Source organism: Drosophila montana, unplaced genomic scaffold (genome assembly GCF_035044405.1).
Source record: "Drosophila montana isolate Dmon_TW-CO22-7 unplaced genomic scaffold, ASM3504440v1 contig_1543_1, whole genome shotgun sequence".
NCBI classification, from domain to species: domain Eukaryota; kingdom Metazoa; phylum Arthropoda; class Insecta; order Diptera; family Drosophilidae; genus Drosophila; species Drosophila montana.
In genome coordinates this window covers 17,109-41,377 of record NW_026996482.1, presented here as the reverse complement: position 1 = coordinate 41,377, position 24,269 = coordinate 17,109, and the positions used below count along the sequence as shown (strand labels likewise).

Sequence of the window (24,269 nt, the reverse complement as noted above, 5' to 3'; positions counted from 1 at the left end):
ATGACCAATCCCAAATTTGTATTCACATATGAATGGATGTTGTGTACTGAGGCTTTTAAAGTCGATGCAAATATTTATATAAGTTCTTTAAATTAACTTTAAAATAAGTGCAAAGTTAAGTGCAAGTTAAAATAAGAGTGCAAATTTTTTGTTTCTAAAGATTCATTTTATCAATTTTTTTTGTTTCAATTATTTTTTACTCTGCCGGTCGAACTAGCTGTTGACGTATTTATTTTACCCTTTTTGTATTTTTTGGCACTCTTTTATTTTGTAATAAAATAAAAAAATTATCATTTAATTTAAAGAAATATAAATATTTGCATAGACTTTAAAAAACAGATTTTCTACAGAGCCAACCTCAGTACAGAACATGCATTCATATGTGAATACAAATTTGGGATAGGTCATGCATGATCAGCACTAGAAAACTAAGAAAAGTTATTTCTTTGTCAGCTAAAGCCAGAGCTGAGAATAACAACACATTCAAATATGCTGCTATGTATATACATATATTCACACACATACAAACATATTTGCTTCCACAGCCTTCATAGACCCGAAGCTGAGAATTATATTTTTAGCTTTTCGCTCTTTCGGCTGTGAGCGCGCAATGATACTGATTTTGTTTTCGTTCTTTCAACAAAGCAAGCTGCATAGTAGCATTTTGTTGTATGGCGTTAGTAAACACTAATTTTGTCTTTGGTTCTGGGTACCCCTACTCGGGAGTTTTTGACTAGAGCCTTCTACTTATTATATCCATTAAAAATGGGTAAAAATATTTTTGTGTTAATGTATGTAACAGGTAGAAGGAAGCATCTTCAACCCCATAAAGTATATGTATTCTTGATCAACATCAATAGCCAAGTCAATCTACCCATGTCCGTCTGTCTGTCCGGTAGTATGAAAACAAGGATCTCAGAGAAACTTTGAAGGGTCCTCCTAGTGCCCGCGCAGTAAGAGTTTGTTTCTGATAATCGATAACATTCCCTGTTTCTAAAGAATTGATACAAATTAATGTTGAAATACCGCTTTTAAGCAAATCTCTAAGGTCTTAAGAGCTAGCGTCACCAAATTTGGCAAGTAACTTCTATAATAGTATATGTAGATCAAGTATCTTTCATTTCATAGCTATCGTATAGCATAGATTTTATTTCGCAAGAAACAAATTCTTGGTATAACACTGTAATAAGGCGGTGGAAAATAATTCGTTCGGTTGAGAAGAGTCGCAAGTTCGGCTCTGGTACAGTGGACTGCATTTTTTTTAAATCTTTTATTTTTGGTATGCTAAAGTAAACGAGCTCGAGCTGCATTTGGTGTTGATAGAAGAAACTTCAGGGTAATCCTTAGTTGCGCACTCCCGATTAGAGCACTCTTGTTATTCGTTTTTATGTGTACTCTACAGTTGTGAACGGATATTTTTTCCCCTTACAAAATGCACTTACATTGCAAAAGTTAAGTTTAACAAAAAATGTTTTTTGCAAGATAGCTTTATGATGACTTTTTAACGTCTAATTTCATTAGCTTCAACGGTTTTGTATGAAATGGAGATTTATTGGATTATATTTTTAAATATTTTTATAAATATTTGTTACTTATAATGATGCTTGATGTTAATTTTTAGCATGTGCATGTGTGAATTTGTAAACAGAAATATTTTATTCGTATATGAAAATTAGTACTTTTAGAATCACTCTGTTTATATTTTGTAAAACTATAATTTGAATAATCTTCCCCTTCATTATAACGTTACTATTGTTCTATATATGAAAAAGGTGTTATGGTTCTGAATTGTGAGCCGATGCATTTTATTGAATTTGTTCTTAATTAATCTTTTCAGCATTAGCACTTAATGCTTTCTCCTTTCAAAGTGCTCTAAGAGGTCTTTGTAACTTCTACCGTGCTGTTGCGATACAAGTTTATATACTCTACATTGTAAATCCATGTCTATTGCTGGCTGTTGGGATTTACCTGACCGTTAACAATAGGCAAAAAATATGGATGCGCCATTGCCTCACGAGCTGTAAGACGGTCAACGTGATCATAACGCAATAGTTTATCAAGAAAGTCTAATGCTTCTGGCGAAACCAGATGTTGGTTATCAGAATGAACAAATCGTTCCCAACGCTTACGGGAATGACGTTGTAAAATATCGTGAAATCGCGGATCCAGATCGATGTTGTATTTATCCAGATACGCGTATAGTTCTTCAGTGCCCAGCACCTTAGCAATTCGCACAAGTTGATCGTAATTATCGTGACCATGGAAGAATGGCTCCTTGCGAAAAATCATAGATGCAAGCATGCATCCCAACGACCACATGTCCAGTGAATAATCGTACATTTGATAATCGACAAGTAGTTCGGGACCTTTAAAGTAGCGGGAAGCCACTCTTACATTGTACTCTTGACCCGGGTGATAAAATTCAGCAAGACCCCAATCAATAAGTCGCAGCTTTCGATTTTCATGATCTATCATTACGTTGTGTGGCTTCACATCGCGATGCATTATGCCCATACTGTGGCAATAATCGAGTGCTTTAAGTAGCTCGAACAAATAATAGCGAATCTCATAGTCCGTTAATGTTTGGTACAGTTGTTTAAAATCGGTATTATTCACATGCTCAAAAATCAGTGCTGGGGTGCGGGACACTGGATCTTTGACAACGGCTAGAAGCGTGATAATGTTGGTTCCCCCACGCAAGTTTTCTAATATCTTAATTTCGCGCTTTATCTTCTTTTTTTTAACAGGCTTCAATATTTTCACAACACATTTCTCAGTTGTTGTTATGTTGATAGCCTCGAACACTTCAGAGTACTTGCCTCGCCCCAACTTGCGCACTAATTGATAATCGTCTTGGTTTCCCCAGTCGACAACATAATTCTCGTAGTCCCAATATTCATCTGGCTTGTGGGCGTTCACGTCTGTGTAAACGCGAGCGGCACTTGGTAGGGTCATCTCCGCCGCTTTACTTTCTACTTTATGCTTCTCTTCTGAAATTGATTTAGTTGTGAGTTCTTCAGATGACTCTGTTGTGCTTGGATGGGTCCACGCAGCAAGGTTAATGTTATAAAACTGACTGGAAAATAAATTCGATTAAAATTAATTATAGCATCTAAAATACATAATTTTTCATTGTACATAGCTTTAGTTTAATTTTAACATTTGACAATAACATACCCAAGCAGAAGAGGGTGCCTTGGCTGAAAATACTGCGGCCCCTTTTGGGACCTACTTGTAGTTGCAATTGAAAGTTTCAGTCTTGGGGGAATATTTGTGAAATTTTCAAACAAAATTGTCGTAGGCAATCGACGTAATAAGCAAGGAAAAGCCAATTGACGGTGGACGGCAAGCACTTTGAATGTTGCACTAATTTATATAATATAGAAAAATAATAATTGTAATAATTATTTTTTACAGAACTAAATATGTACATACAGGCACAAGCATTATTTAAATTAAAGATCTTTTTACGCAGTTAAACCGTTTACATTGAACAATTGCAATTACTTAAAAATTGAATGTACATATGGATATACATACGTATGTATGCATGTGTGAGTGCTTACATATACCACATATGTTTGCATATATCTAGCCACTATCCAGTTTAGATTGCATACGAAAGCCTTCTAGTTTAATTAACTACTATGATCCAAGACGTACAATTAAGTTACATATTTATGCACTGCTGTTGTAGGTATAATTTAAAAAGTAAACTGATTTCGCGGCGTTCTGAGTTTGCCAATAAAAACAACAAAGCAATTTACTTTAAAAACTGAAGGTACACAACAGAAAATATATTCGTACAGGTATAACAATGAAGAAAATGAGATTAATACTTGTGTCTTTCAAATACAGTACTCACATATTCTATGTCAGACAGCGTGGATGACGTGAAAATTTCATTATTTTCGTCGGTAGGCTGATATCAGTAGTGGTTCATTGAACTAGTTCGGCATTTCTACGAATCGCTTTATACATTTTTGCGTTTACACGGACTATCGCTTAAATTATCTGATATATGAGAACTTTTTCGACTTTTGATTGATTTTTATGTAAATTGAACTGAATCTATGCAGCATGGACAGATCATCTTACTATCCCTAGAATTAATAGGATCTGTAGCCGTTTAAGTCACCTACCGATATGAAACATTATGAGTGTATTGACTGACTGGTGACCAACGCACAGCCCAACGAAAGGAGCTAGAAAAATTAAATATTTACTGTAATTACCTTACGTGATAAAGGTGCACGCTATGGCGGGGCTTAAGGACAATTAAGCCTAATGTATGACCAAAGACAATATAAACAGTAAGATGAGTAACGCCATAAAACAAAATGCTACTATGCAGCTTGATTTTTTGAAAATTGAGAACGAAAACGAAATCAGTATCATTGTGCTCTCACTGCCGAAAGAGCGAAAAGCTCAAAATAGAATATACTCTTAGCTTCGGCTCTAGGAAGGCCGTGCAAACAATTATGTTTGTATGTGTGTGAATACATAATATCATATTTGAATGGGTTGTTATTCACTGCTCTGGCTTTCGCTGGCAAAGAAATAAATTTTTTTTAGTTTTCTAGCGCTGATCATGACCTATTCATAATTTGTATTCACATATGAATGCATGTTCTGTACTGAGGTTGGCTCCGTAGGAAATCTGTATTTTTAAGTCGGTGGAAATATTTATATAATTTCTTTAAATTAATTTAATTACTTAATTATTATTATTTTTAAATAATAAAAAATAAATTATGAAATAAAAGTGTGCAAATTTGTTGTTTTTAAAGATATAAATTTTAATTGTGTTATTTTTTTTTTTGATTAAGTTTTTTTTTATTTGAGTTATAATGTACAAAGACGCCGCTCGAATTAGCTACCGATGCAAAATCGGTACCCAGGGAACACCGTGAAGAGGCCATTAAATTATTATTAAGCACTCTTTTATTTCTTAATTTATTAATTTTACCAGCCAATGCCAGAGCAGTGAATAACAACACATTTATACATATTTTGATGTAGTTATGCATGCATAATTCATACATACATAAGTGTTCGCACGCCATTGGCTGAGACAAGAATTTCTCTCCAGCATACACTGTCCAAAAACAAAAATAAAATCAATGTATGTGTGCCATTTTGTGAACATTGTTATTGCACAAGGTGCGCTTTTTTTTATTTATAAATTTTCCTGTAAAATTTATCATTTGTATCTCAATAATGTATCATTCAAATAAAGCATACATTTCATAGATGAAGCAACAGTACTATACGTCGATCGTAAGTTTAAACTTTTTCGCTCAATGAAACACAGCGACGCAAAGTACAATCGACCAGCTTGGCTGAAGGCAGGCAGGCTCGCGTAACTTCGTTGCTCGTGTCAGCATCAGTAAGCCGCGATTTCGGCATTCGCTCGTCGGAACGAACAGCCGTCGGTAGGCATGTCGTGTGGATTGGGAAAGGCCCGGCTAGAAATTTTGCGTCGCATTCTGTAGAAGACAAATGCCGCTTTCGAAGTAAAACACACGATTTATCTTGATACGTCTTCTTTATTCGACTGTTCGATCGCGACTGACTTCGCGTTCGTTTCATGCTTACAGACTAAAGGAGAGTTGACAATAAATGTATGTGTGTGTAAGCGAGACGAGGCGTGATTCGACTTGTCGAGCTCTTCTTACAAGAATTAGAGTGCATGAGGAATGTGAGCGCTTAAAACAAACGGGAGATTGTTGACTAAATGGCCTTGAGAATGTGTCTATCTGTTTGTGTATGTACATGCATGTATTTGTCCTACTACAACTCGGCCATCCTGCGATCAAGATCCCCTGATCTCAGTTACTTTTTGTTTGAATATGATTAATTTATCCATTAATGATTCTTAAAGCTAAAATAATATTACAATTTTTCTTAGTTTATTTCTTATTTCCTACCCATGGTCTTATGTTCTGAGCACTCCATACACCCTTGTAAGGATTCCGAGAAACTTGGAAACCCTCGACGTCCTCTAACAGAAACCTGTCATTTCGCAATACCTTTTCTATTACATATGGTCCTTTATTTTTAGGAATTAGTTTTTTGGCAGCTCCTACCGTACTATCAAAGTTTTTTACCATTACGTAGTGTCCTTTCTTATAAGCTGTTGCCTTTCTCTTCCTTTTGTTATAATATGATTCATTATAAGATTGTGCTTGTAATTGGTTTTCCTTGGCCGCTTTTCTAATTTCCTTTAAACTTTCTTTCGTCCTGGGTGCTTCATTGACTTCTTCCAGTTTTTCCCTTAGTTCATCTATAACTTCGCCCTTTTGCTCTACTCCAAAAAGTACCTTGCTTGGTATCTGTTTAATGCTGCGGTGTAAAGTATTGTTCAAAGAATGTTCTACATGTTCGATAACCGAATCCCAATGGATTCCTTTTTCTGGCTCTGTAAGCTTGGCGATCATTGGACCTAAACTCCTGTTTATACGCTCAACTTGTCCGTTTGCTTGTGGGGAGCCTGTGGCTATTTTCATGTGTTTTATGTTGGAATCTGACAAAAATTGCTCGAATTCTCTGGATGTGAAACAACTGCCTCTGTCTGAAACTATGCATTTTGGCCTACTGTATGCCCTAAAATAGTCTCTTAGTGCTTTTATGGCTTCTTTTGTATTTGTGGTTCTGGTTGTGTACAGCCTGACAAACTTGGTGAACCCGTCGACTATTACAAATATGTGTTTATTCGCTCTTCCTGTAGCTACTGGCCCATAATGATCTACATGTAGTGACTCAAATGGTTTATCTCCTTTGGGTATGCTATGTAAGAATCCTTCCGCTTTGCAATTTTTTGGTGAAAACGCAACACATTTAAGACAGTTTTCAATGTATTTATTGGCATTCGCTATCCAATAACTCTTTGAAATCGTGTCCAACATCTTGTCTCTGCCTATGTGCCCCAACTCATTGTGATACTTATGTAATACTTGGTTTTCCATGTCTTCTGGCACGCAAAACAGTAACCTGCCGTCGTTCGTTTTCCTATAAATAATCCCGATTCTCATTTCAAACATCTTGTGTTCATTTTTCTCTAAAAGCTTTTTTATCTTTTGTAGCTTTAAATCTTTTGCCTGGCAAATGATTAGATTGTCTTCAAAACTATTTGTTTCTACTATTAAAATATTCATGCATCTACTTAGAGCATCTACATGTTGCATTTTGTTCCCAGCTCTGTGGACTAATTCGTAATCATAGTTTTGTAATTCCAACGCCCACCTGGCAATTCTAGGATTCAGTTCGACTTTGTTTAAAGTAAGCGTTAATGAGTTGCAATCTGTGACTATTTTAAAACGTTTCCCTTGTAAGTAAATTCGAAACCTTCGGAGTGCATAAATGATTGCTAACGTTTCTAGTTCGAAACTGTGGTACCTTGACTCAACTTCAGTCGTTCGTTTAGAAAAATAAAATATTGGATGCGGCTTGCCATCCTCTTTCTTTTGCATTAGCACGGCTCCAAAGCCAAGAGAACTAGCATCGCAATGTAATTTAATCTCGTCTATGTAATCATAAATTGCTAACACTGGTGCTTGAATAAGTTTTTCTTTGAGAGTGAGGAAACATTCCAATTCTTTTTCATTAAATGAGAATTGTTTTTCTTTTTTCAAAAGGTCGTACAATGGCTTAGCTATTGTTGAAAAATCTTTGATGAATCGCCTAAAATATGAGCACAAACCTAAAAAACTTTGTACCGTCTGTGTTTTATCTGGTACTGGGAAGTTTTTGATTGCTTCGATTCCCTTGTCGTCTGCTCTTACGCCTTCACTTGTTATGAGAAATCCCAAATATTTTATCTTGGTTTGCATAAACTCGCATTTGTCTAATCGTAACTCGAGCTTATTTTGAACTAATCTTTCGAAGACTTCCCTCAATGTGTCTAAATGGTCCTCAATATCTCTGCTTGCAACCATAATGTCGTCCATGTATACAATAACCTTGTTCTCTCTGATCAGATCTGCAAAGATTTTGTTAACGAACCGTTGAAATACAGCAGAAGCATTTTTTATACCCATTGGCATTCTCAAGAACTCATATTGACCCAAAGGGGTCACGAAGGACGTATATTTCACAGAATCTTCGTTAACAAACACGTGGAAGTATCCGTTTTTAAGATCGAGCTTCGAGAATACTGTTTTATTGACGAGCTTGTCTAAAAGATCATCAATCAATGGCAACGGATAGTTGTCTTTTATAAGTACTTTGTTCAGTTTCCGAAAATCAATGCATAATCGCAAATCACCCGTTTTCTTTTTTACTAATACTATGGGTGAGGCATACTCTGAATCGCTTGGACGTATGATTTCGGCTTCTAGGTATTCGTCTAGCATTTTTTGGAGCTTGTCTTTTTCCGTGTATGAAAGCCGTCTTGGTGAGCAACTAAAAGGCTTATAGTTTTCTAAGGATATTTTCATTTCACATTTAACGATTGGATCATTTGGCTTTTTGGCGTGCACATACGTTTCCTCAAACATTTTTATGAACCGACATTTTATTCCATAGCTTAAATTTTGCCCACAGTTGTAATCCGGAAATTGATCATCTACTACATTTATGCAAAACATACCTTTGTCAAAATTCTCTTTCATAACATCATCTAAAATATGGTCGTTCTTAGCTTTTCTTCTAAGGTTGTCATTAAAATATTCTTGTTCGTCGGACGCATTATTCGATGGCTTATTTGAAGAAACCGTTTCGTTGTGCATTGTTTTCATCATAATTTTCTGATCGTCTAACAGTCGCTCACTAACAGCTGCAGTTTGATCACTTAACAGTTGCTCATTAACAGTCTGGTCTCTTAACAGTTGCTCACTAACAGTCTGGTCTCTTAACAGTTGCTCACTAACAGTCTGGTCTCTTAACAGTTGTTCACTAACAGTCTGGTCTCTTAACAGTTGCTCACTAACAGTCTGGTCTCTTAACAGTTGCTGTTTATTGCCCCCTTCCTGTATGTCATCATTTATGTCTTCGGTTTCCTTAGCCTCAATCAGGTTTAGGGTGTCTAGATCTATGCTCAGACCACATGCATTCATGAAATCCCTGCCCAATACTATATTGTGACTCATAGACTCATCGGCAACAACAATTAATTCAAAATAAACTTTTATTGATTTTTTGAAAATATAGCACGACGTTTTTCCAATTACATTAAGTCGGCTTTTATTTAGTCCAAAATATAAATTGATAACTGAATTTAATGGGATTTCACTGGGTATATATGATTTTTTCACAAATGAGATTGCGCTGCCGGAGTCTATGAGGCATTCTGTAATGATGGATAGTTTAACATCATGATTAAAGTATATTTTTAAACGCCTTACGTAGTTGTTGTCGCTCTCGCTTGCGTTCTTCTTAATTACACATTGAGCTACAAAATGGCCCATTTCGCCGCATGCGTAACAAGATCCAGGAACTCTTTTTGGTTTGCGGCAATCCTTCATATAATGACCTCGGGAGTTGCAGTTTCTGCAACGTAGGTCATTGTTGACCAGAGCCGTTGATGTCACCCTGGGTTTGGTTACCCGCTCTTGCCTTGGAAGGACTATGTTGGCAAACGCATGATGCATCTGCTCAGGATTAGCGAAACATTGAATCCGGGCTTGGTCGCGCAACGTCTCGGAGGGAACTCCCTCGATGATTTGTTCTAAGAGTTCGTCTTCGTCCATATTGATGGTATCGGCTAGCATCATCTTGTCTTCAAAATACATCGCAAATTTTTCGTGTATTTGCCACTTGCGTTGTTCGAACTTGCGTCGCATGTCTGATTTTGAAATTTTTTCTTCGAAAGCCGCGATCAGCTGGTTGCTCAATGTTCCTATTGGCTCCAGAATGCGCGTTGAATTGGAATGCAACCAGTGTTGCGCTTTTCCTTTCAGCTTTGTCGTAAACAGCATGCGCAAGTAATTGTCGTCTAAATCATAGATTTGTGCAATATTTTTAATATGATTGACCCACATGCGTGCGCTACCGCTTCCATCGAATTCTAACGTCGCCTCTTTCGCGATTGTGATTGTTGCAGCTGATCCGCGATTTGATGTAGTTTTATCTCTTTCACGAGTTTGTAGAGTTTCTGCAGCTGTTTCAATGCCAGCGCTTCCGTCTCTGTCTCGACATTCGTTGTTGGCAACGCCGTTATCGTTGTCTCTGCTTTGGCTTTCGCTGCTGGCGCCGCCGCTGTCGCCACCGCTGCCGTTTGCCGTTACATTTTGCTGCTGAATTTGCTGTAGCGCAATTTTGCTCGCATTTGCTTCACTTTGTAATTGCCTAATTACTTCCATTAGTTCGCCTATGTGTAAATTATTTTGGGCTTCTGCTTGTTGCTGCGTTGTCAATGCTCCGATCTGGCTGCTTTCCATATTCTGCTGCTGCACGACATCTATGCTGTTGCTCCTTGGTCGTGCCTGTCTGTTCCCCAAGCTAGCTGATTCCAGCATGTCCACATCGTCAGCGTCTAAACCCGGGGCACTGCCGCGTACACTCGGTGCGAATGTGTTTAGACGAGCAATCAATTCCGCCTTGCTTCCTGTCGTCGGTGCTCCTAAGCCAGATAGCCAATTTTTTAATTGGATGACCGTGAAAATGTTCAAATCCATTGTTTTTGCTAGGTTGAACCACTTCTGAATTTGTAGAAGACAAATGCCGCTTTCGAAGTAAAACACACGATTTATCTTGATACGTCTTCTTTATTCGACTGTTCGATCGCGACTGACTTCGCGTTCGTTTCATGCTTACAGACTAAAGGAGAGTTGACAATAAATGTATGTGTGTGTAAGCGAGACGAGGCGTGATTCGACTTGTCGAGCTCTTCTTACAAGAATTAGAGTGCATGAGGAATGTGAGCGCTTAAAACAAACGGGAGATTGTTGACTAAATGGCCTTGAGAATGTGTCTATCTGTTTGTGTATGTACATGCATGTATTTGTCCTACTACAATTCAAATGTATGGGCGTTACTCATTTTAGTGTTTATATTATCTTTGGTACGACACTTTGTTTAAATTCATTTGAAATGTGTTTCGAACTTTTCCCATCCCCCCGTTATGAAATGAGGCTACAATATTAGCAGTTTAAAAGTATTAAATTTTTTTTTATTTTGATCATTTGGCTTCTAACTTATGTATTTACAAAAAAAAATTCTTTAAAATTTTCTGTTACGTTTCTCACACTTTTCGCCAAATCTAACACACTTGCAAGAAAAGTGCGGGTCAAGGTCGGATTAGCAAAATAAGCGGAAAACATTGATTCCAACATTTAATAAATTTAAATTTATATGGGAGGGAAATGGATAGAGAATTGATGTTTAAAATTTGACACAAAAAACTTGAAGATAAAAAGTAGTAGGTTTCTATTATCGGTGGATAATTTGGTATATAATCTCAACTTATTCGTGTTGTGCTCTATCCAGGCCAAGTCGCGATGTTACATGTGGAATCCATCTATTTGTTTTAGAATCGGCTTAAAATTATAAAACTACATTTTTTGTTTTACAAAAGGGTTGTAAAGGGTACACAAAATTATATTCATGTGTTGAGTTGCAAATATTGCAAATTCTTCTGAATCCTCTGATCGAAACGAGATGTGACCATGTGAATCCTGAGCCTAAGCCCTACAGGGAACTAAGGAACCAGAACTATTTTTTATCATTACCACTGCTGTGGTCAAAAGCACAGCACCAGACTAAAGAGGTAGTCGAGTGAAAGTGAGTCGAGGTGGCAGCGCTCGAAGCGGTCGATGTATTTGATGGCGTCGACGATTTAGCTTCTGGTGATCCAGTAAAATGAAGCTGAGTATGATGCTTTTCTTCAAAGGTACGACAATGATTACTCGTGCAAGACCGTGTTTGATGCTTGTTTAGGCTGTTTAAACAAACTGCCAGATGTTAAACTATATAATGACGAGGGGATGGAGACTAATATCCAACATGCAGTAAATGTGTAGATTTCATGACCAGGTTTGGTTAGTCTCGGCTATAAGCACCCTTTTTGCTGGGGTTAGTATTATGACTGGATTTTTCCACCCGAGAATTTGTCACATGGCATTACATGGCATGTTGCACGCTCTCCCGTTTTTGACTACACGAAATGCGAAAAACTCATCTGTTGTTGGTCCTCAGTCAATGCCTCCTCCCATTGGGTCTGAGTCTTCGTATACAATTTTTGAAGCAGCGTCTGCACTATTATGCATACAGAGATTTGGTCTAAGCTGCGCAAAATCTGCCACGCACGCATGTTAAAATTGGAAAACAAAACATTTGCTACTAAATCTTTTACTTAAAGTATACGGGGCCGCACGATAATTGAAACCGGAAAACTCCAGTAATCGAACCGAATCCAACGAAGGCACAGACAAGCACGAGCGACAATTTCGGCAATTCGGTAAGGATTCAAATTACTAAAGCTAAGGGCAAGGAACCAAATAATGTATGTGCTCCAAGCAAGTCGGAACTTGGGAAATAGCGGACGAACTAGAAGTGTAAATCGATGGACTCGGAAGAATAACTGAAAAGAATCTTGAGTTGTAAATAGTATTAACCTAATAATTATTAACAATCCCGGCATTTCGCTGAAAATATTTAACTTTAGAGTGTTGTATTAATTTGAGAGTCGGTGAGATCAATCCCGGCCCTGGTCAACCAATTCATTAGCGGGCGTCAGACGAAAAATGTTCACATATATTCGCCGCAGTCGACGTCGGCGCTGAAGAGCCTTAATGGCCGTCTTGTCGGAACTGTATTGTGACAATGGGACGAATGCAGTCTGCGTGCGGTAAGAGCAAATCGTCAGTACAGCCAGCAAACACGGTGACAATTATTAATTTTTTTTTAAGCATGCTGTTAAGTAAATAATAAGAACAAAACAAATAATAATAAATCCGTGAGTTATAATAAGCAGACCAATAATAATAAACATTAAGAAAGTCTATTGCTTGACAGCTGTTAAGAATAAAGAGTTAGCGAGGGTGAACAGCGAACCGACTACGAATAATAAAAGTGATTACTCCGAGGTCGGACGGACCCTCGTTGATACCGATAGCTTTCCCTACTCTCCAAATCCGTAGTCTGATGCTTTCTCAATTTCAAGTGACTCGGAAAACGGGAATGGAGTTCGATGGCCGATCCGATCTCCTCGAGTTCTTAGAGGACCCTCGATCGCATGCCAAGGACGATAAGTGAGGTACTCAGTGACAGGGCTGCTAGTTGGTTACAGAGTAGGCGGCGGCTACGGCTGCAGTAATGGCTGATTACAAAGGCGGCATGTGGAAATATGCCAAAGGTGTAGGAAATAGGGGAAACGATTGGGGTCCGCAGAAGACCGCGAGTCGTTGTCAGAGTGGTGCGGTTAAAGCCACGCTGAAAGCCTTAGGGAAGCCTTAAGCCACGTCGGAGTGGTGTTCGATAGAGAAAATATGCGGAGTGAATCCCCCGTGGAGAAGTCAGAGGAGCCAGCGGATCTGGCTCCGGAACTAAAGGAGCTCCTGCTAGAGATCTCACACATTGCGGACCATTGGACCCGTCTTAAAGATGACAAGTCTTTGAAGCAGAGGTATTTTGCGAAAAATCCGTCCATGAAAAGGTTGATTGATGAGCAGGTGGATGAACTGATACAGGCAGGCACTGTCTAGCTGAACACTGGAGAATTGCGCATGTGCTTCAGCTAAAGGCAACTTAATGCATTCGATTCTGGATGCTTGGATCAATCAAATCCTTAAGCGGTTGCGTCATGCGTCATTATTTTTCAGCTAGACTTGCCACCTTCCAACGAGCGCACGCGTTCCACATTGTGGTGATAAGGGTGGGGCGAGAGTAATATGTCGAAAAACGAAAGATTGAAGTATTGCGCCAGTGTTCCGGCGCTCCTGAAGAAGGGTAGGAAATGTTTTTGGGATGGTGAAATAGAGGAGACATTGCGTCAATTGTGAGAGACAGTTTTAGCTAGTCCCGACTTTTCCACCAGGTTCGTCTTGGAGACTGACTAGAGCGAGTATGGCCTCGATGATGATAGAGGGACAGGAACGAGTGATAGCTTACGTGAGTCGGAAGTTGCTGATTGCTGAGGCCAACTATTTCGCCACGGAGAAGGAGTGCCTATTGATTCTGCGGTCGATCGCGAAGCTCCGTTACTACCTAGAGGGGTACGGGTACGTCGTAATGACGGATCAAATTACACTCAAATGGGTCAACTCAATCGAGAGCCTCTCCAGCGGTTCCGCTTTGATGAGCACTACCGGCAGGGCAAGCTATTTGTCGTGGCTTATGCACTATCAAAGCATCTTCCAGAGACCTGTCAGCAAGCATTAATGGTCAATGCCCCCTAAAAATCGCGAGTATGCGTACCAGGATCGCCGAAGAGATCCGAGATCCGACTATGTCAAAGAAAACGACAAACTTTACCGACATTTTGGCCATCGGACGGAACCTGAGGTATATATACCATAAGACCATTGCGTAGAATAATCCTCAAAAGACTAGGGCAAATGCGAAATTTGTATCTGTCCACATCGCCCGTATCATGAAGCCGGGCGAATGCGAGAAAAGGGAGACCAATATTTGCGGCTGAAACCGTTCTTTCAGGGGACAGTCGGCGACCAGAAGGAACAAGGCCCGGTAGACGTCGATGCAGAGGTAATAAGAACGGGACAGGAACATCCGTAGACGAAGCTAATCTTATCCGGATAAAAAACTTTGTAGATTGTCAGTTGCACTTCTGGGACAGGGTAATGACGGTTAAGTAATGAATAAGTTAACAAATATGCTAATATCACAAAGAAGTCGTAGCCAGGAATGCCGCCGGGAATGTGATGGTATCGTCGTTGGTGTAAGAGGGGGAAGGGAGCGTCTGCTTCTAAGACAGTTAACCTACAGATCATAATTATCTTTAAAGTGTGTAAGCATTGTTATATTAATCATAAGTTTGGGTAAAGCAACGGCCAAATTATATATTTGAAGTTAACTTTGAATGTAACGGTCGCCGGCTGCTGCAATCGTGCGTTGCTGATCTTTTGGTCAACACCGCCCACAGGAGCAAAACTTCACTTCCGCGGTGAAGGGCGAAAGCATGGCTTGACAGCGAGCCGGCACTTTGGAAATAGCGGCCAAACTCACTAGAATGACTTGAAAAGGCGGTGAAAAGTAATTTTAAAGCGGAGCGCTAGGGTTCCAAGCAGTGCGGCAGGGTCTGTAAATAATAGTGAACTGTTAATAGACTTATCCTAATATAAATAAATAAACAACAGTAGTGAGATTAATAAACATAATGAAATCGAAACATACTAACTCTTGTTATTTCTTCAACTATTCCTAACACTGAATGCCGAGGCAATCCGACGTTGAACCTAATCTACAGCTTATCTAATATTTTGTATTAATCTATAGTACTTGAGCAAGGCACATCCCGTCATCCGTGAGAGCAATCCCGGCATTTCGTAGATTTAACTTTACAGTGTTTTATTTATTTGCGGTAGCTTAGCGAGGTAATTTCCACCGTCCGTGATAATTGATTTAACAAGCTTAGCTTTTCTAAGCTTTTTAGAAAGCAAGAGCGAAATCTCAATTTTTTCTGAAATGAATGTACGCACTTTTGGCTTTCGAGAAAATGTGTTATGTAAAATCATTGAACTATATTTGTATGAAACGAATTTTGGTAAGTTTTGTGCTAATGTGAAAATGTTTTGTGGCCGAATTGGTTTTCTGGATTACCAGCTTAACTAGGAATATAATTAATAATAATAATAATTAAGTTTTCACAGGTAGTAACAAAATAATATAATACGAAAAAAACAGATAGCTTCGACAAGCTTAAGTTTGACCCTTGCTAAAATAAAGCTTACAAGTGTTTTGATTAATCATATTGGACCCCAACATCAAACAACAAAAAGTCAAGAGGCCTTTTTAAAAAAAATAATTGTTTTGTTTTTATTACTTTAGTTAATATTAAAAAAAAAAAATAGATTCTTCTTATTTTGGTTGAATGGACGAAGTCATATATGCAAGCCAACAAGCGCTGCTGCGGCGCTATATATTTGAACACTCATGTTACCACATTTAGTCGATTTGACGACTCTATGTATTGTATGCTTAGTGCCAGAAATCACCTAGTGTCGTTTATCACATATCTCGGCTTCTGAGAACTTGCTGTTGGGGTTCTTTCGATTAAAATCCTCCAGATGCCAGAAATGTTATACAATGAAGTTAATCCCTACTACTGGCGGTTATGGAGGATGCCGGGTTGGCTAGCGTCTGAATGGCACCGATGCTGCTGGGATGGTTATTTAGCAATGATGTCCACGTTTTGATCTGGCGCGTAAGAAGATCATTTGTAATATATCATACATAATGCATAAGCGATCGCCGAAAGACTTTATCACCGTTACAGCTAAGCGTAAAAATAGGACTGACGGGCGCAAGCGACAGTGTTCAGCTCAGATCGATAACGAACAGACGTACTTGCGCCAGTAAGACAATTAAACAGTGTAATTTTTAAAACGAAGTTTAAAATTTAAACACTTATTATAAATTATAATATAAATTAGTGCAAGAGATAGAAACACCCACGTGACAGGGGTGCTGCCGGAACCTTTTAGTCTTTGCCTCTAATCTCTTGGTACATATATTGGCTCGGGCATAAATCAAGTAGGTTGACTCCCGAGAGATATAAAAAAAAAAATTAATAATTAGTCGATATATAATAGTTTTTATCAGCAGTTGTAGAATTTCGTTTGACCCATAAATACTCTAGCCAATGGTAAGCTTGTGATATTATTATATGATCATCAATATTTATATAGATATTCTTACAATTAACTTCCTTTGTATAAAGGCAACCATTAGGCACACACATGGAAACATATTTGGTAAATCTGGATTAGTTTATTATTAAATCATGAATAAGAAATAGAGCCCAACTTAAAAGCGGAGTATGGTTTGTAACTATTCTATATTATATTTCTTTTTGGCGGGTATGCAAATAAATACAATCTGTGTTCCTGTGTATTAAGAGTTCTACCAAAGACAATATAAACACTAAGATGAGTAACACCCATACATTTGCATGCGACGCAAAATTTCTAGCCTAGCTTCCTATGTGGCTTTTACGACTTCAAACGACATGCTAGCCGACTGCTGTTCGTTCAGACGAACGAATACCGAAGTCGCGGCTTGCTGATGCTGACACGAGCAACAAAGTTAGTCGCCAGCCTACCTTCAGCAACATGCATTCATATGTGAATACAAATTTGGGATAGGTCATGCATGATAAGCGCTAGAAAACTAACAAAATTTATTTCTTTGCCAGCTAAAGCCAGAGCTGAGAATAATAACACATTCAAATATGCTGCTATGTTTGTATATTCACACACATACAAACATAATTGCTTGCACGGCCTTCATAGAGCCGAAGCTGAGAGCACATTCTATTTTTAGCTTTTCGCTCTTTCGGCTGTGAGAGCGCAATGATACTGATGTCGTTTTCGTTGTCAAATTTTAAAAAGTCAAGCTGCATAATAGCTTTTTTTTGTATGGCGTTACTCATCTTAATGTTTATATTGTTGGTTCTACTATATAAAAATTGACAAACCTGATTAACGTTCAGTAAACTCAGTTGATGGAGCATATTTCATCGTATTTAACTAAATCTATCGAGACCTCTTTTCGAAACCAACTTGCAAATTTTCAAATTTAAAATAGGGGTCCACCATCCATTCATCTTCTAAAGGGCTAGATATTAATCCACCCCTTCAACGGCCAGAGAAGGTGAACCAGAAACAGTGATTCATATGGAAGATAAATTTAGTGAAGCGAATGTTGGTATTAGTAGAGAAAGAAGCAGCCAAATCTTTAGTATGAGAAGGTGTCAGGAATCATTTGGAACTGGCGAAATAAATTAGTTGGCACTGAGCAAAGCTTGCGTATGGATGAGTGCGATCCCTAACTAAACAAAATTTGGGTGACAACTACCAGCTTATTAAAGACCATATATACTTGCTTTTTAATGGTGAAGCCAGCGACTGGTTTTGGAAGTTCCAATGCGTAAATACAAATTTTATTTGGGAAACCTGTCGTCAAAAATTTGGGAAACAATTAGGAAATGATAACAAGGGGTCAGTGAGTCTTTTGATGACTATCAATTTGCAATAGAAGACCCAGTTGAAAGATTGCACCAATGAATCTCAGAATGTCATTTAGGCTGTGCATTACACATACAGTTTGTCGTCTTATGTATGAAGCTATTCCAGCACACTTGCGTACACAAGTCTCTGTTCATTTGGTCGTTTTATTAGTTTTATCAGACGATTGCGATTCCCAGCTTATTTTAATTTAGAAGATTGCATTATGCTTAAGACAAGTAAACGTAACTATAAACAATAACAAATCTTAGTTCTGCATTAAAAAGATTGAATACCTTTGTCATCGGAAACGGAAACTCAAAATGGATTCTGAGAAAATATAGTAAATTTCCTTTCCCAAAAACGGACAGGCAGTTACGTCGGTTCTTGAGTCTGGTTGGATGGTATAGGCGCTTCGTAGAAAAGTATGCCATTATCAGTTATCCGTTATTGCTGAAAAAAACAAAAGTCTCTAGAACGGAATCAGAATACCACTGAAGCTTTCGTAATGCTCAAATCCTACCTGACTGCAGCACCTATTTTTATAAAACCCAATTTTCTAAGCCTTTTAAAATTATTTCCAATTTTGTACAATCGAGAAATAGTTTATCTGTCTACAACCTCTCCTATCAAAGTTTCTATGTTCTGAACTAACTATGGTTGTATAACTTTCTGGACACATTCATTTAATGCCAGCAAGAGTCGTTGGGAAGGCCAGATTCCCTGAATCAAAATCTTCGATCATGTCTAAAGGACGCTGACCTTCTCCAGGAGATATAACTATTCTTTGCATGGCAATAATAATCCTCCTGGATTATTATCTTCGCAATATCATTCTGCTTATTCATTCACTATTGCATGGAAACTAGAGGCTATACCAAGTCTCTGTCGTCAGCTTGCATCTGCTGCGGGTTTTCGTCAGGCGAAAAGACCGACTGTTCGTTAACAGTAACCTGAAGCTTTCTGTAAAGCTCAGTGTTGACTTGAAAATTTGACTGCATCAGCAACTTTAAAGGGCCTAATGGTTTCAGCCATGCAATCATGGCTATATTCCGTCCTAAGTTTGAGATGAATCTGAACTACCTCGCTCTTATTAAATGCCCTCGGAAGGGAAGTTACAATATTGGCCACAGCAATTGGTACATTGGCCACTGCTCCTTTAATGACATTTTGTCTGCCATATCCCAAAGTCTTGATATTCATAAAAGTAAGACGTGGGGAAATAAGCCTTAAGGCGTTAAGCCTATCAAACAATCTGGCAGATCGGGAAAGTCTAGGCCATTTGTTATAGAAGTCTTAGGTTTTTTGCCTAATTTAATGCTTCGACTACATGTTTTGCAAAAACTTTATTTATTATTGACAAAAGAAAATATAGAGGATAGAAATAAAATATCTGCGCTTCCTTTTTTATTAAATGCAGCTATCAGATAATCTAAGTTATTCCTAATAGCTGGAGAAATTCTATTCTCTGTAAAACTATTTGCACGTTCTTCACTGTTCTTGGTATTGCGCATATTACATTTTAACTGGTTAAATCGCTGAGACAAATTTCTATTTGCGTCAAAAGCGTCCTGTCATGCTTGAATTCGAGCACTTCGCCTTGCACTTGTATTACATGCTTGCTCATTTATTCTACGAATTGAGTTTTCTCTAACCTGTGACCTTTGATTTCTATCCCTAGCTCTATCTAAAAGTCGTCATTGTAAGTTTTGTCGATCGCGTTCTCGCCGAATATTGTCTTGTCCTTGTTTGTTTGCCCCATAAGCTCGCCAATTGCTCCTGTTGTCTTCAGTATTTTGTCTCTGTTCGTTTGCCCCATAAACTAGGTCTAGTCTGCGTCTCAATAGTCGCGAAGTATCACCCAATTATTGCAGTTGCCTAACTGGAGTTGCCTAACTCGAGTCGAGTGATCTACAGTATTTTGTCTTTGTTAATTCACCCTGTAAACTAGGTCTTGTCAGTGAACTTGGCTTCGTTGTCTATTCCTCTTTCTCTCAGTTTGGTTAAAATCTTCACTTTCTCTACGCTCTCGTTGAGACTCTATCTTGTTTATCCTCTCCTGTTCAGCATATTCCAAATTAGACCTATTTAACTGATTTCTTGCTCGTTGTCTCTGAGACCTATTAATAAATGACAACTTTTTGTCCTAGGCATTTACAAACTATACAATTTTAATAACAATAAAAACGTAATCTTGTATGGAATTATTATTTAAAAAAATTAATTGAAATTAATTAAGTTATATTAAATTAAAATTAAATTAAGTATAATAATTTCTTATAATTAAAAATTTAAATAAATACTTTTTGAATTTTTTAACATATATTACAATTTTATAATTGTCTGAACCTCCACGTCAAAGAGCGCAGACGTGTAAAACAATTGCCCTGAAGACGGTTGCCGAAGTGCAGCCGGAATATATTGGTTAAATTTCAAACAATTTGCATTTTCATTTTGTCATGGATAAAAAAGAATGGAAAGGTCGCCAAATACAACATTATATTACAATTTTATAATTATTTGTTTGGCTGGCTCGAGGTACGAGGCTTTTTTATTCAACACAAAATGAAAACGCAATTTTGTTTGAATATAACCTATATATTACGGCTGCACTTCGGTAACCGTCTTCAGGGCACTAACACAAAAACAATTAACATTAGGATACATTAAATAAAATTAAACATTTATTTAAACAATTTATAAAACATACATTGTTTTACACGTATTTGGCAGTTCAATAGATGTCTGTATAAGTCAGCGCAGTTTTCGGTGTCTGTTTTATAGTTTAGTCGTCTGTTGTTTATTATTTGTGTGTGTTTATTATTTGTAACATTTCTAATGTATGTCCTTCGTTATAGAGTTGTTCTTGTTGTGAAATTGTTGTCGTATCGAAATTTGGTTATTGCATTTGATATAATTGGCAGCATCGATAGTTTACCTAGTTGGATGCGTTCTTTATTATCGGCCACGCCATTATCTTTTTGTCGTATGAGCAGAGTAGCGGGGGTGAAACCGGGCACACAGTGGCGCCAAATTAATTGAAAAGTGGCAACGCCCGGCTTGCGATCCACTGCGCAGAGAAGGGTAATGCCATTGAGCGAGCATGATTGGGCAACCGATTCGCTCATAGTGAGATTAGGAGGAGAGCGGATCGGGTGCCCTTGACATGCCCTTGGCGTACAACTGGGCCATAGACCCTAAAGTGCAGCTGTGCAGATGGGCTGCATCGGTGCCCGCCTCGTAAATGTATGCGTGTGTAAATCTTACATGCGAGACGAGACGAAAAAATCAAATAAGACAAATAATAAAATAAACGACCCAGTGTTCCGGCAACGAAGGGATCAGCTCTCGGACCAGAGAGGACCAACAGAGTCACTCCCAGGCCAGGTTTCGACGCAGCGGCGCACATCAGCCATACCCTCGGCGCACGTGTCACCAACGCTATCCAGAAGGATAGGCCAAGAAGCGGCCACGGGCGAGACCGCGCACACATCATCAGAGTGAGTCCGTTCTATGTCGTCCTTCTTCGCCCCGAGTTACAAGCAGAGTCAAACGAAGACTCATGTTCGAGACCCCTGACGGAGAAAAGATATTTTTTTTTGCCATCATTAGAATTAGTTTTATTGTATGAATACATACCTGTACATTATGCATAGTTTCACTTAAGAAAATTTCCGAAAGTGCGAACGGTGAAGGAAATGCCCCAAAGATTATTGCGTCTGCCAAATAAATAAAAAAGGAAAATAATTAGATTGTTAATTTGTGCACGAGCGATACCCGCTTATATGTGCATATATGTCATGCCCCCTCCCAGAGAGCTCTCTAGGCAGGCAAGGTATAATAAGCGCTTTTGACACGTATATAACTTCTTTCTTGGTGACACATATATATACACTTATTTATTTCAGCGGGCACTTGCTCCCCCATTGGTGCAATAATTACCTGATATTAGTATCTTTCCCCTTGTTTTTTTTTTGTTGACTGGCAATAACTTTGGCAGTGTTTTCGTCGCCTGGCAAAAATTAACATTTTTGAACTTAATACACATTGTCAATAATTATAAGAATATGCACAAAATTATAAGAAATGTCCACTTGCATTAGATTGTAAAAGGGCTGCAAAGATAAATGCGATAAGCAATAATATTAATTGTTTCTAATTTGAGGAAAATGTAAGTAATTATACGCACATATTGAGGGAAAAAATGTCCTGCTAAGTTTCAATTGATGGGAAGAGGGGGCATGACAGCCGACACGGGCTGATTAAAGGCCATCTAGTGGCCAAAATGAGGGAGACGAGATCAGGTGATCGTCTCAGGTAGCGCGGGTACTCTGGGTCCGGAGCCGGGACCCGATCTGGAAGAGTAAAGTGGATAAATAGTGTTTTTTTGTTAATTTATATTGAGCGTCTCACCTTTGTTGATTACCTTTTCTTGTTGTTACAGCTGTTAGTCTTGTTCATTTGTTAGAAGTTCCGACTGTTTGTTGTTATCGATTATGTGGATCATTTTAAATAGTGTCTATTGTCTAGTATAGGTAGGTCTGATTTGCTACAGACGTAGCTTTGTTGAAATCGATTATGCGGACTGCGGGCCAGGGATGGAACTTCACACAGAGAACCGATGAGCCAAGCCGGCGCGGCCCACCGAGAAACAAGCAGTGTACAGTGTACAGTGTAACATAAGTGCTGTTTTTTGTATATTATTTTGATGTCTTGATTTGAAGTCCGATTTGTGTTGAGTTATTCTTGTTTTTAGCTTGGATTTTTTTGTGCCGATGTACACGCTGTTGAAAATATTGTTGTTGTCCTAGCCACATGGTATATTGTAAATGACGTTACTTTTGTCCATCATTGGTATTTTCGCTTTTGTATTATTAAACAATTTTTGAAACGTATTTGTGGGCTTATGGGCTACTTTTATTTCTTGTCTAATCATGGTACATATGATAGAGATTTCTATATTTTTGTAAATCCCGTTGGCTTCTGTGTTTTAATTGCGTGATCAATTTATGGTATATTGCGTCCGATATGTTTGTCAGTCTTCTCATACAGCTTAGTGCTGTATTTATAATCATACGTTTTGGGTGGTTAGAGTTAAAGTTTAGTATTCGTCCAGAGGCTATGAGTTCCATATACCACTTAATTGAGTGTCCACTCTGCTTACAAATGCGTCTAAAAATGGTAGCTTCCCGTCTTGTTCTAGTTCCACTGTGAATTTGATGTATTTGTGAAACAAATTTAATTCTTTTAGCTCTTATAGGTTCTGAGATCCTTGCGTTCATACATACGGACAGACGGACAGACAGACGGACATGGCTAGATCGACTCGGCTATTGATGCTGATCAAGAATATATAAACTTTATGGGGTCGGAGATGTTTCCTTCTGCCTGTTACATACATTTGCACAAAAAAATTATACCTTTTTTACCCATTTTTAATGGGTTTGTTTTTAATTTATCTTAATTTAGTAGCGCGTGCTGCATTTGGTGTATATAACAATAAGAGGATTCAGGGTATCCCCTAGTCGGGAACTCCCGAATAGAACCTCTTACTTGTTATTTTTGTGTTAGTTCCCTCAAGACGGTTGCTGAAGTGCAGCCGAAATATATTGGTTACATTAAATAAATAAGCCCCGGACCTCGTGCCAGCCAAACAAATAATTATAAAATAGAAAGGTCGCCAAATCCAACATTAAATGCCAACGGAAGGCACGCCGTAAGCATGAAAACGAACATAAGCCATGCAAAAATAAGAACTAAGTACAAAGAATCCAGCAAACAATTAACAAATTTCAAATAACATTAGTAAAGTTAGTTAAACTAAAATCTATAATAGCTTAAAGTTTCTTTTAAAATGCAGGAAATCTAACCTAATACCTAATTTTATTAAGAACTACTGACAACAATATCCACCCTGACATAACTAAGGCATTAACTAGACACACTCACTTTTTTCACTCCAAAAAACACAACTTATTACAAAAACAAACTAAACATATGGAAACTGCAAAAACAAACATAGAACAACTGATGACCATAGATGACTCCAATTCCACTGAAGAAAAGGTAAGAAACGAAACACGACAAGCTACGAGATAAACGAAACCTCGACTTAGCGGAAAACAACACTCAAAGTGAATGGCTTGT

General features: G+C 38.1%; 1 protein-coding gene and 1 long non-coding RNA gene across 4 annotated transcripts; both read right to left on the bottom strand.

Moving 5' to 3' along the window:
* Window positions 1-1,781: 1,781 nt before the first annotated feature.
* CkIIalpha (casein kinase II subunit alpha) lies at window positions 1,782-3,958 on the bottom strand. The gene is made up of 3 exons (XM_064698305.1): window positions 3,866-3,958; window positions 3,178-3,366; window positions 1,782-3,076 (listed from the first exon to the last, which is right to left on the bottom strand). The coding sequence occupies exon 3, from the start codon at window positions 2,953-2,955 to the stop codon at window positions 1,945-1,947; it is 1,011 nt and encodes a 336-aa protein (XP_064554375.1). The 5' UTR covers window positions 2,956-3,076; window positions 3,178-3,366; window positions 3,866-3,958; the 3' UTR covers window positions 1,782-1,944.
* Window positions 3,959-19,455: 15,497 nt separating this feature from the next.
* LOC135439589 (uncharacterized) lies at window positions 19,456-22,761 on the bottom strand. Of its 3 annotated transcripts, XR_010438120.1 has the most exons (6): window positions 22,536-22,761; window positions 22,312-22,477; window positions 22,221-22,237; window positions 22,065-22,134; window positions 21,762-21,841; window positions 19,456-21,697 (listed from the first exon to the last, which is right to left on the bottom strand). It is a non-coding gene; the product is annotated as an uncharacterized LOC135439589 (long non-coding RNA). The 3 variants fall into 3 exon arrangements; XR_010438119.1 differs by having other exon boundaries at window positions 22,065-22,237; window positions 22,549-22,715; XR_010438117.1 differs by having other exon boundaries at window positions 22,065-22,237; window positions 22,536-22,707.
* Window positions 22,762-24,269: the final 1,508 nt, after the last annotated feature.

Bases quoted from the DNA above. Each gene is read 5' to 3' on its own strand.
- CkIIalpha (XM_064698305.1), bottom strand. From the start codon at position 2,955: ATGACCCTACCAAGTGCCGCTCGCGTTTACACAGACGTGAACGCCCAC.